The 13,484-nt window shown below is 36.0% G+C and overlaps 1 protein-coding gene across 4 annotated transcripts in view; it reads right to left on the reverse strand.

The window, feature by feature from the left end:
- FAF1 (Fas associated factor 1) overlaps window positions 1–13,484 on the reverse strand; it is a 514,293-nt gene that overhangs the window by 342,838 nt on the left and 157,971 nt on the right. For all 4 annotated transcript variants that reach the window (XM_042951186.1, XM_042951190.1, XM_042951187.1 and 1 more), the window contains one exon: window positions 4,370–4,575. In XM_042951186.1, coding sequence (XP_042807120.1) covers window positions 4,370–4,575 — 206 coding nt within the window. The remainder of the gene's footprint in view (window positions 1–4,369; window positions 4,576–13,484) is intronic.

The raw sequence follows: 13,484 nt of genomic DNA on the forward strand, positions 1-13,484 counted from the left end.
CATTACAACTGATACTGCAGAGATAAATACAGAGACTACTATAAATAATTATATGCCAACAAATGGGATAGCCTAGTAAAATGGGTAAATTCATAGAAACATATAAACTACAAAGACTGAATCACAAAGAAATAGAAAATGCAAACAAATCTATAACTAGTAAAGAGTAATCAGTAATTTAAAAAATCAGTAACTAGTAAAGAGTAATCAAAAAAAAAAAAAAATCAAAATCAGGGCACCTGGGTGGTTCAGTCAGTTAAGCGTCCTACTTCAGCTCAGGTCATGATCCACAGCTTGGGGGTTCAAGCTCCACGTTGGACTCTGTGCTGACAGCTCAGAGCCTGGACCCTGCTTCAGATTCTGTGTCTCCGTCTCTCTCTGCCCCTCCCCTAATTTCTCTTTCTCTCTCTCTCTTTCTCTCTCTCTCTCTCCCTCTCTCTCTCTCTCCCCCTCTCTCCCTTCCTCCCTCCCTCCCTCTCTTTGCCCCTCTCCTGCTTGCTCTCTCTCTCTCTCTCAAAAATAAACATTAAAAGAAAAAAAATTAATCAAAATCAGTAATCAAAAACCAACAAAGAAAAATTCAGCACCAGATGGTTTCATTGGAGAATTCTACCAAACATCTGAAGAAAAATTAACCTCACTCTTTTCAAACTGATCCCAAAAATTAAGGCAGAGAGAACGCTTCTGAATTCATTTTATGAAGCCAACACTACCCTGATGCCAAAGCCAGACAAAGACACTACAAAAACAAGAACAAAAACTATTACCCAATATCCCTGATGAATATAGATGCAAAAATCCTCTACAAAATATTAGAAAACCAAATTCAACAGCACATTAGAAAGATCATACACCATAACCAAATGAAATTTATGCATGTGATACAAGGATGGTTCGACATATGGAAATCAATGTGATATATACCATATTAATGAAATGAAGAGAAAAATATTACACAATCATCTTAAAATATGCAGAAAAAGCATTTGACAAAATTCTCCAACATTTCATGATAAAAATACTCAAACTAGAAACAGAAGAAAATTATTGCAACATAATAAAGGCCATATATGAAACATCCACAGCTAATATCATACTGAATGGTGAAAACCAAAAACTTTTCCTCTAAAGATCAGGAACAATTCAAGAATGCCTACTGTTGCCACTTCTATACCACACAGGATCTGAAGTCCTAGCCAGAATGATTAGACAATAAAAAGAAATAAAAGGGATCCAAATCAGAAAGCAAGAAATAGAATTATCTATGTTTCCAGATGATATTATATGTAGAACACCCTAAAGATCCTATTAAAAAAAAAAAAAAACCTGCTAGACCTAATAAACAAATTTGGCAATGTTGCAGGAATACAAAATTTACATACAAAAACTAGTTATATTTCATACACTAACAACAAATAATCTAATAAGGAAACTAATAAAACTATCTCATTTACAGTAGCATGAAAAAGAATAACATACACAGGAATAAATTTAGCCAAAGAGACAAAAGACTTGCACAATGAAAACTACAAAACAATGCTAAAAGAAAGTAAAGATGAAACAAATGAAAAGACATCACATGTTCATGGATTGAAAGACTTATTAATATTGTTAAAATAACCGTACTACTCATAGCAACCTACAGATTCAATGTGATCCCTAACGAAATCCCAATGGCATTTTTAGACATTTTTGCAGAAAACAATGTTAAAATTCATATGGAACCACAAAGGACCCTATGTAGCCAAAACAATCTTGAGAAAGAAGAATAAAGCTGGGGGCCTTATATTTCCTGACTTCAAAACATTTTACAAAGTAATCAAGACAGTGTGGTACTGGCCTAGAGAAAAACATATTGACCAACGGAACAGGTAGCAACCCCAGAAATTAATCTATACATATATGTCAAATGATTTGACAAGAGTGCCAAGTCTACACAATCGGGAAAGGATAGTCTCTTTAACAAACAGTGTAGGGAAAACTGGATATCCATGTGTGAAAGAGTGAAATTGGACCTTTATCTTATTCCATGCACAAAAACTAACTCAAAATGGGGAGGTAGGCAGGCATGGGCTAATGGGTGATGAGTATTAAGGAGGGCACACGTTGTGTTGAGCATTTGCTATTATATGTAAATGATGAACCACTAAATTCTACTCCTGAAACCAATATTACACTAGATGTTAACTAACTAGAATTTAAATAAAATTCTGAAAAAAAAAAAAAAAAACAAAAACATAGACTTAAACATAAGATCTGAAACTATAAGACTCATAGAAGAAAATATAAAGCAAAAGCTTCATTAACATTGGTCTTGGCAATGATTTCATGGATATAACACAGAAGCATAGACAACAAAAGTAAAAATAGACAAGTGGGACTAGATTAAACAAAAAACTGTGCAGCAAAGGAAACAATGGGTATAAAGGCAACCTACAAAATTGGAGAAAATATTTCTAAAGCATATATCTGATAAGGGGTTAATATTCAAAATATATAAAGAAATCCTACAGTCCAACAGCAAAAAAGTAATAACCTGATTTAAAGATGGGCAAAGGCCTTGAATAGGTATTTCTCCAAAGAAAACATACAAATTAGCAACAGGTATATGAGAAGATGTTCAACATCACTAATCACCATGGAAATCCAAACCCAAACCACAATGAGATATCACTTCATACCTGTTAAGATGGCCATTATAAAACAAAAACAAAGCAGAAAATAGCAAGTGTTGACAAGGACATGGAGAAATTGGAACCCTTGTTCATTATGGGAGTGTAAAATGGTGTGGCCATTATGAAAAAAGTAACAATGGTGGAGCCATTATGATAAAAGTATGAACATTCCTCAGAAAATTAAAAATAGAACCACACATGATCCAGCAATCCCACTTTTGGGTATTTACCCAAAAGAATTAAAAGCAAAATCTTGAGAGATATTTGCAATCTCTTGTAGCATTATTCACAATATCCAAGAGGCGAAAACAACCTAAATGTTCACAGATGGGCAAATGGATACAGAAAATGTGGAATATACATACAATGGAATATTCTTCATCATTAAAAAAAGAAGAAAATCCTGTAATTTGCTACAATATAGACGAAACTTGAGGATATCATACTAAGTGAAATGAGCCAGACACAGAAAGACAAATACTGTATGATTCCACTTCTAGAATAGATTTAAAGTATTCAAAGTAATCTAAGCAGAAAGTTGAATGATGGTTACCAGGGGCTGGTAGAAGGGGGAAATGGGGAGTTGCTAGTCAATGGATACAAAGTTTCAATTATACAAGATGAAAAAGTTCTGCTTTCTCAAGATATGCTGTACAACAATGTACATATAGTTAACAAAACTATACTGTACATTTAAAAATTTAAGAGGATAGATATATTATGCACTTTCCTTTACCACAATTTGGGAGCAGGGGAAGGAATCTATAGGAGAATACTGGGGGCATGGGAATGAGTATGGGAAGAAATAGAGGGACTAGGAAAGAAATCTGGGCAGAAGAAGGTATGTGTACAAAGGATCTAATAACCTATTCAAGGAACTGAAACAAGTCCATAAGAACTTAGGCATGGTGAGCAAGGACAAAAGTGGTAACAGATGAAAACTAGAAACGGAACAGGGGCCTGATCAAGCAGAGACTTAACAGGCCATGGTAAAAAGACTTTAATTTTATCCTAAACCAATGGGAAGTCTCTAAATGGCTTTAAGTAAGGGAATAACAATCTGATTAGTGTTTGAGAATGATCAATCTTTTAACAGTTTAGCTTTTTCTCTGTAGTGTACTTCAATTAATAAAATTAAATACAATTAGGAAAGATCTCCCTAAAAAAGAACAAAGGCAAAATTTCAGAAAGATTTGGAATTTAGATTTTAGGCAAAACTACAGTAATGGGTCAAATAATCTGAATCAAACGTGAATTCAACACAGTTTCTCTGTAGAAATTTGGCAAAATCTGTCCAACAATGGCACACATACACTTTAAGTTTCCTTTGAAAAGCTGGCAGGGAGAAGGGTATTATGTCTTATTTCTGATTTCTCATTAACCATAACATGAAAAATGAATGGATTTCAGCTATAAAGTCCAATACACAATATACTTAAAGTTTGATTTGCATCTGCCCTAAAAGAACATCTTACACTATTTCATATAAGTGGAACAAAAAAATTATTCTCAAACTTGCCTCAATATCAACACAGTGTTTTAAAAATGCAGCATAATTATCTGTATGGAAAATATCAGTTTCAATTTGCTCTCTCCCCCTTCTTATTGGCAGTCAACTCAAAAGAAAAGGATATAAAATGAAATATTTACCTAAGAAATTATTTATGAAGGCTTTATGTTAGGAAAAACCTTACCAACAGTACAGCTGTCTTCAAGTACCACATCAACATTTCTGTCTCTGTACTCAACCCTGAAGTCCAGCATCCGAGGTTGCCTTTCTACAATTTGCCTAGATGGCATTACAGGTCGAAATGCTGAAGAAGAAGAGGGAGCGGGAGCTGAAGCTGGGTGACTTGTTGGATCAAATGCAGGTCCTGGTATGGTCTCACCTCCATAGTCACTGAAATATTGACATAAAAAGGATTATCATCAACCAAATCATTACAAATTACCACTAAGGATCCATTTCCATTCCTGGCTAGTGTTGATCTTCCTATCTTATGTTGTACTTCCTCCATAAAATCTTTCCTAGCGACTGAAGGCCACATTATTCTCCCTCCCATCCTTGCCTTTCTATGTCTATTAACAGTATCATACATATCATTTAGCATTTAATCAGGTTTTTGCCTCGTTGTTAATGTTAGTAAAACATTATTTTAGTTTCTATGAATTAAGAACACTGTCTTCATTCACTTTCATTTACTCACTGAAGCACATTATTTAATTCATTAACTCTACTTTCCACAAAACTATTTCATAACTTTACCATCCTTAAACTTCCATTCTCCCTATCACACTCCTCAGTCTTTTTAAACTTTTTTTTAAGTTTATTTATTTATTTTGAGAGAGAGACAGCACGAGTTGGAAAGGCAGTGACAGAGAAGGAGAAAGAGAAACCCAGGCAGGCTCTGTGCTGCCAGAGCAGAGACTGACGCAGGGCTCAAACTCACAAAACCGTGAGATCAGGACCTAAGCCAAAACCAAGAGACAGACATTTAACGAACTGAGGCACCCAGGTGCCCTGCACTCCTCAATCTTAAAAGATGGTTTTTTTCCTACTGTGCAGAGAAAACGGATGCATGCCATCAAGAGGAAATTCCTTTACCTTTCTGATATCAAATCCACAAACTACCCATCATATGTACTCTTTTTTTTCTATAAAACAGAGGAGACATCATTCTATCTATACAAAATCTAAAACCATCTTCTAATAGCTTTGCATTATGGATTATGCTTTTCCTTTCTAGTATCTTCAACATCTCCTTCTCTTCTGGATTCTTCTCAATAACATTTAAACACGTTCAAGTCTTAAAAATAAAATCTTTGCTCTGGCTACTTAATAGTTATCTCATTTGTAAAATGGGAAAATTAATTATATTTGCAGGGATTAAATCAGGTAAACATATGAAAAGCTTAGCACAATGCCTGGTGTCTAGTAAGATCTCAAACCTCAAACTCCATATATCCAAAGTTTAACTCTTTAATGTCTCCCCAAGCCTGATCCTCCTTCCATTATTCCTCACATTAGCCACCCAACCAGAAACTCCTGGCATTATCCTTGACACCATCTTAAGTCATAAGTCATCCACCTTTCCCCTCTGAAGCTGACACCCTAGGGCAAGTCACAAGCACCTCATGTATGGTTTGATGCAAAAGCCTAATGTCTATGTACCCCTTGCTCCCCTGCATGTCATTCCAGATCACCACTAAAATGAAATTAAAGACAGAAATGTCTTAATATCATTTTTCTTCGATACTCCCCTCTGGTCTTTATACAGAGCTAAAGAGGCATATAAGTCCCTGTATGATCCATATCCTATCTACCTTCCCATCCTTAGCTTGCTATGCTATCTCCATCTCTCTATGCTAATAGCCACAACAGCCTTTCATTTCTTCCATCTTACCTTGATCCTTCCCATTTCATGGGGGAACACAGACTATTCCTTCTAAGAATATTCTTCCCATCTCATCCCTATATTCCATCTTTCTTCTAGTTAATTATATTCATACATATCTCAGATTGAACATTTTTCAACTCAGAGCATGTTTCACTACCTTAGACTGGTTCTAATTCCTCACCACCAACAATTATAATTGGTATTAATCATTTGACATTTAAGACCCCCGTAGAATATAAGTTCCACAAGGGCAAAGTTCCCATTTGTGTTTTTAATGGCCATATTTTCTGCCTAGAGCTCAAGAATTCACAGAGAAGGTACTTAAATATTTAACAAATAAGTAAAGAAATAATTATTAAATAATTTGGTTTTCCTCTCACTTAATTTATCATATATAGCCACTTTTTCCCCCATTGCTGGGAGGAAAAGGAAAGAAGGGAATATAAGGAATGCTTCCATTGATACATTATTGTATATATGTTCCACCACTAAAACTACAAGCTCACAAGCTCTATTCTAAAACATCCTTTTTCTCACCCTAAATTTGAGGAAAAACAATGGACTGGCAACCTGAACAGGACCAAGAATGACTAAAAACACACAAATAAGCAGTATTCATTCAAGTCAGGAAAAAAAAAATTACATTTACTTCACACTATTGCTTTGATTAGTGTTAACCAAATTTATATTACAAAATTGATTTAGTGAGTTGTGTGATCAGTCTTTTAAAGAACAGGATAGGAAACACATTATCAGCATGTGGCACTTAATAGTTTGGACCAAGTATTGGTTCCTAAACTTTTTGATCCTGATACATATTTGCATATGTGTGTTTTGGATTCCAAGCATTCCTCATTGTAGGTCCTGGCCAAAAAAGTGTGAAAATGACTAGCTTAGATCTCAGAGTTAAGATACTCTAGTAATCACTGATGCAAATACAAAACCCAAAACTCCCAGCTGTTAAGCTCAAGGAAAGTAATCTTAGAAGGAAGACATGGAAAAGAAAATGACCAAAGCAGGAAAGACTATAACTGTTGGAATTCAAATTGAGCTCCTAAATATCTATGAACAGAATGTTGTGTAAGGTTACTTAGTATCTCTAAATTTTGCCACAACTTCTCAGAACCTCGGAAAAATAGCTGAAGTTAATAGGCTGGTCACTGACTTACTGTTTGCTTAACTCCAAATTCATTCTTCTTTTAAATATTTTTTTTAATGTTTATTTTTGACAGAGAAAGAGAGTGCGAGCAGGGGAGGGACAGAGACAGAGGGAGACAAAGAATTCAAAGCAGGCTCCAACATGGGGCTCAAACCCCAACATGGAGCTCAAACCCACAAACCATGAGATCACTATCTGAGCTGAAACCAAGAGTTGGGAAGCTGATTGAGCTACCCAGGCACCCCCAAATTCATTCTTCTATAGTCTATACCGTGATGCTGGTGCTAGCATTCTCCAAAATTCTATTTATTTCGGCATATGTTTCCCTAATAGATTCTGCATATAGGGGATACTAGCTAGGGATTATTTGTGAGGAGAGGAGGAAAGACTTCCTTCTTCCTGTTTGCATATATTTCTATCAGTACCATCCTGTAGCTTTCAGTCTCCTGCTTTTTTCAGCATTCATATAACCAGTTTCTTGACATCTCCTCAGATACCAGTAGCAGCTAAACAGTATGCATTCCACAGTGGCCTAATCCTCACTCGGGTCCAAGGGGCTCCTCGGGGCTTCAAAGTTCTGTTAATCCCTTTGACCTAGACCTAAGAGTGCTGACTTCCTGAAGCAGTTATTATATCAAAGTTTTTTCAGTTTACTTTTTTACTGTTCCACACCTGTGTAACCAATCCTACATTAAATTCCCTTTGTTGAAATACCCATTTCTTTTTTGATAATGGAGGCATCACAGGAAACAAAATTCAGGAATTGGCTTGATTATGTCCTTGACCGTCAATACACTGCTGAGCTCCTTGCCAATGGAAAATGAGATGCTAGTGATCCAAGTCATGCACTGGCATAATGATTAATTACATTATCACTTACAGTTCATTATGATCACATGCCTATTAAAACAAGTGCCTAAGGGGACCAAATGGCTATTGCACTTGGCCATTATGATAGTAATGACAATAAAGACTAGGAGCTGGCTGCTTCTGAATCTAATGGAAAGCTTAACAGAAGAAAATGACACACTTAGGGTTATTAACTTTCAGTTCAAGCCATGAGAAGAAAGCTATAGAAGTTCTGAAGTAGCACTTTCTTATTTCCTATAACCACAGGTATGATCCTGCTGAGAATCACACACAAAATTTAATTTTGCAGCTTGCATAATTATAGTGAAAGTTGAATATATATACTTCCTAAATCTCTTCTGTGAAAATTACAGCACAGTTTTCAAAGGAGTGGGATCCTAAAATATGGAATGGGGATACCCAAATGGGTTCAGATGAAGGTTACAATCTTGAATCCATGGTGTCCTTCTGAACCTCTTCTGTAAGCAGAAACATGACTAAAGTTAGCCTCCTCTTGTTGAAAACTAGTAATGATCTTACTTGAGACCATTGCCTTGAAAAGGGATGCCTATTCTCAAAACCTACCCCCACCATTCCTTCTTGCCTCTAAAATCAAATTGAGGTAGGCTCCAAGAAAGTAAGTACAATGTTTTAACTGAGCGAGGGCTTAAATCCAAAAATAATTATAAAATTTTGATAAATTGTATCAGTAAAAACCTAGGGAACAGACAAGGAAATCAATTGGAAGCGAATTTGACCAAAAGAGTTTGGGTAGGGCCAAATATAACATGTTTGCTTAAGCAGCTCTAAGTACCTCTAATAGTTTGCTTGTTGACTGAAACTTAAGTCCCAAAGGAGTCTACATTTAATAAGGATGAAATGCCCAAACTTTCCTGGCAAAATGTAGAAGAAATTCAGATGCTTAGAAAAATAAAGCTTAAGTGGATTACCATGTACAATCTGAACATACATATATCTTCCTAGTACATCACCCATGAGGTCCCAGAGGACATTGCACTAAAGCATTCAGAAATACATTTATTTGTAAAAGCGTCTGCCTTCTTAAAAAAAACTGTAGAAGCTGTCTTCTGTGGATTGGGAATGACATGGGGAGATGAAACCACTCAATAAGCCTCCCTAATGGGCATGATGAGATGCCAGAGTGTTGAGGTCAAATGGCAGAATTTAGTAAGAAGAAGGTGGGAACAATTATGTTAACAGACAACAGAGACAAAACGCAGCAATCAGAAGATTTCAACCTCCAGAGATCTTTAGAAGTATTTAACTGAACATGATTATATCTAAGGAACAAAATTAAAAGTCAGCCAACTAAAATATTACTTGATCTAAAACCATGAGAAACCCTAGACCTGGTAGCCTAAAACCTGAGGTCCATAACCACAAAGGAGAGTCATAGTCACTCTCAGTTTCCAAACACAAGTTGTTTCATAAAGCCCCTGATCCCCACAAAGAAAATGCAACAGGACCACACATATATATTGTAAATTTTCCTCTAAGACTTCACCTAAGAGACCTGCAGCCTTTAACTAGAGTGCCTGTGTACCAATAAAAGGAAAATATCTAAATCTTTAGGGGATTACTAGATGCTAACTCTAAACTGATACTAATTCCTAGGGATATAAAAGTGGAAGATTATGATGGTAAATCAAGTTTTGGCCCAAGTCCACTCATACTATATTCAAACAATCTGTCAACCTATCATGCAATTTCTTCTCCAGATTCTGAATGTATAATTCAAAGAGACACCTTCAGTAACTGGCAGACATCCCATATTGGCTTCCTGATCCATGGAGTTAGGGTTACTACATAGGAAGGGATAACAGGAGGAAACAGATCTTTTTCTCTATATTAATTTGCAATTACCAAGACAAGCATTTTATTTTTACCCAGAAGGGTAAACAATATACCTTCACTGCCTTTTCTAAAAGATTATGTAAACTCTCTCTAGCATAATAATCTAGTCTAGGGAGATCTTGATCACCAAGCATTCCACAAAACAACATTACTTTGATAACAATGTGAACTGATCCTGAAGAACAATAGTAGCAAGCACTGAGATGCTTTATCTTATCAAATTAGAAGATACATGCCTCAAAAATGCAGGATCTCACCACCTTGGTGAAGTTTCTGGGGTTCAGTGGTCATAAACAAGTCAGGGTAAAAGGCAGTTGCTGTATCTTGCACTTCCCATCAATAATAAGAGATAACTAAGTTAACAGAGGAAGGAAAGATTTAGACTGGGAAAAGAAAAGATGGTTGTGTATACATGCTCACACCAACCAAAAACAAACTGCTGAAGCGTAACAGCCTCCAAACAAAGATATCCCAAAAAGATAGCAGTGAAAGAAAAGCCTCCCTGTGGGGAGAACTTGATATTGTACCACAGGTTGACCTTTTCATTTAGAAAGAGAGATTGCCTGAGGTACAAATCTATACTGAATCACAAGCAATAGCTTATAGGTTGGCCAGCTGATCAGGACTTGGAAAGAATAAAAGAAAATTAGGTGACAAGGAAGTCTGGGGGAAATTTATGAAAATGGATCTTTTAGAATGGACAGAATGTGAATATATGTTTTAGGGGAATGTTGCTTATAGGCTATCCGCTGGGGAAAAAAGGCTCTCAGTGTGGCATAAGATAACAATGTTCTATTGTTGTGAGTCAGCTTTTTTCCCTTACTACCCTAGGACTGTTCAATACATTAATGTATAATGTAGTCATGCCAAAAGGAGGGAGGTTAGGTAGAGCACAATATCAACTTCCCCTTACCAAGTCTGAATCTGGCTACGGAAACTACTGAGTGTCTAAACTGCTACCAACAGAGACTAATACTGAGCCCCTAATATGGCATCATTCCTTAGGGATCTGGTAATGCATCATTTCTATCATGGAGGAGGAAACAATCTGTTCTCACTTAAAAAGACACTTTTCTGGATATGAAATTGACTTCCCTGATGTAATGATTCTGCCAGTAGCAACATTCATGTATTGAGGAAATGCTTATTGATATATGGCTTCCCCTTGTTCTAAACAAGGAACTCATTTCACAGCAAAAGAGGTATAGTGCTGGTATCATTCATATATCCTGTTACCCTGAAGCACCTAGCTTGTCAAAACAGTGGAATGTCCTGCTGAAGACAGTTATGGCACAGGTTGGGAGACAACATACTCAAAGCTTGAGGCTCCACATTAAAGGATGTGGTGTATGCTTTATATCAGTGACCAAAACTATGATGTTTCTCATACTACCAGAAAACATGGGTATGAGAATTAAGCAGTGGTAGTGGTTCCTTTTATTATGCCTAACAACTTAACAGAATTTTTGTTTCCTGCTACTTTAGGCTCTGGTGGTTCAGAGATCACAGTTCCCAAAAAATGTAATGTTTCCACAATACTTTCGCAGAATTAGAACCTGAGAATGCCACTTGGCAGTTCTGTACTCCTCAGACTATTGAATCAACTAGCAAATGAAGGGATACTAAGTGAGATGAAAGGTCCTGATTACCAAACTGGATTGCTGCTCTACAATGGACTATTTTCTGGTCTTCTCTAGGTTCCCTCAATGAGTTAAATAATAGACAAAGAAACATACAATATATCTGCCTGGGTCAAAAAATAAATATGAGTTGATAAACACCATCCTTAGTCAATGAGGAAAATTACACTACTGGTTCATAAAATTTTTAGGAAACAGGGGCGCCTGGGTGGCTCAGTTGGTTAAGCATCCGACTTCAGCTCAGGTTATGATCTTGCAGTCTGTGAGTTTGAGCCCATGTCCACCTCTGTGTTGACAGCTCAGAGCCTGAGGACTGCTTCAGATTCTGTTTCTCCCTCTCTCTCTGCCCCTCCCCTGGTCACGCTCTGTCTCCCTCACTCTCAAAAATAAATAAACATTAAAAAAAACTTTTTTTTAATTTTTAGAAGACATAGCATGTGCTGTCTACTAACATGAGTAATTCATTAGCTCTTCCTTCTAACAATAACTGCCTGCAAAAATAATGTTTAAAAAGGTTCTGGACAATATGCTAAATATTATACCAAGATGTAGTAAATAAACATGCACACATTTGATGTTTTATGATTAAATTGTTTACATTTATGACAGCATAAGTTACACAGTTTATAAACATATGGTATTAGTAGTATACTGTCTAGTGAAATAAGCCTTGGAGGATGAGGCAGAAGACTTGCTTATATTCCTGACTCTATCAACATCATGCTATATCATCTGGGCCAAGTCATTTCATGCCTTATCCTACCTATAAAATGAGGGATAGTAACATCTTTGCTTTGCTTACGACTAAAATAGTCGTAATTGCCTTTGCTTGCTTACAACTAAAATAGTAACTGTAAAAACAAAGCTGTGGGATAAAGACCTTACACACGTGTATAAATTCCAACTTTTTTACCCAAAGGAAAAAATCTTAAAACAAAGGTGTGACATTGTCTAGTTTACTGAGTAAATTTACTTGAGTAAATTTATGTCAACTCTCTACCCTTCAGTTTCCTCATCTATGAAATATGAACACTTACCTCTTGAGGGTTATAATAAGTATTAAATGATGAAATATATGTCAATTACCTGACACAGTGCCTTAAGCATTAGGAAAATGTTAATTTCTTTGCTTTGAACTTTATGGGTACATTAAAAACCATATTCCCACTTTTGAATTCATACAAATATCTGATTTCAAGAAAAGCTATAAAGCACAGGGATTGGGCTGTTCTCCTTCCAAAAGTAATTCATATTAAAAAAATATTTTTGGTAGCTCTTTCCTCTGTTGAGGTATGAACTGACAAGTTAAGAGTCAGCTGTATTCACAGACTATATTCAATTTTACTACAAAAGTCAAATAAACAAAAATCCTTTTAACTACCTGCATATACCATTCCTACTACTGTGTCTTCCACTTTCGGTGTTAAGTAAATGAGAAATTAACATTTTCTTTTCCTTTGGTCAGTAGATCTACAAAAGGAATTTTCAGTTATGTCAAGTCCACACTGATTTCAAAGCTGAAGAAAAAGGTTAGGAAGGGAAAGAGTTGAAGACTATTACTAGATACAACTGATTTTCTTCTGTGCACATAAGTCATTGCTTTAACAAGCAAACAAAACAAACAAAACCCACTCTGATGAAAGTTAAACCTCAAATATTATAGTAACCTCATTAGAAGTCAATTTAGTGCTGTATCTCTACTTATATTAAGCAAAAACTATCATCTTTGACAGGAGAGGTGGAATGTTTCCAGGGATGAAGGAATTTCTACAGTTCACCCATAGCATAATACTGTTAATGTTAAGATACATCCAATATGTACTCAGAACCCAGCAGCTGAATCCACAAGGGATTAGCAAGAAAATTTTGGCACAAAAAGTGGAATAAC

The sequence above is a fragment of the Panthera leo genome, chromosome C1 (assembly GCF_018350215.1).
Source record: "Panthera leo isolate Ple1 chromosome C1, P.leo_Ple1_pat1.1, whole genome shotgun sequence".
In the NCBI taxonomy this organism is placed as follows: Eukaryota; Metazoa; Chordata; class Mammalia; order Carnivora; family Felidae; genus Panthera; species Panthera leo.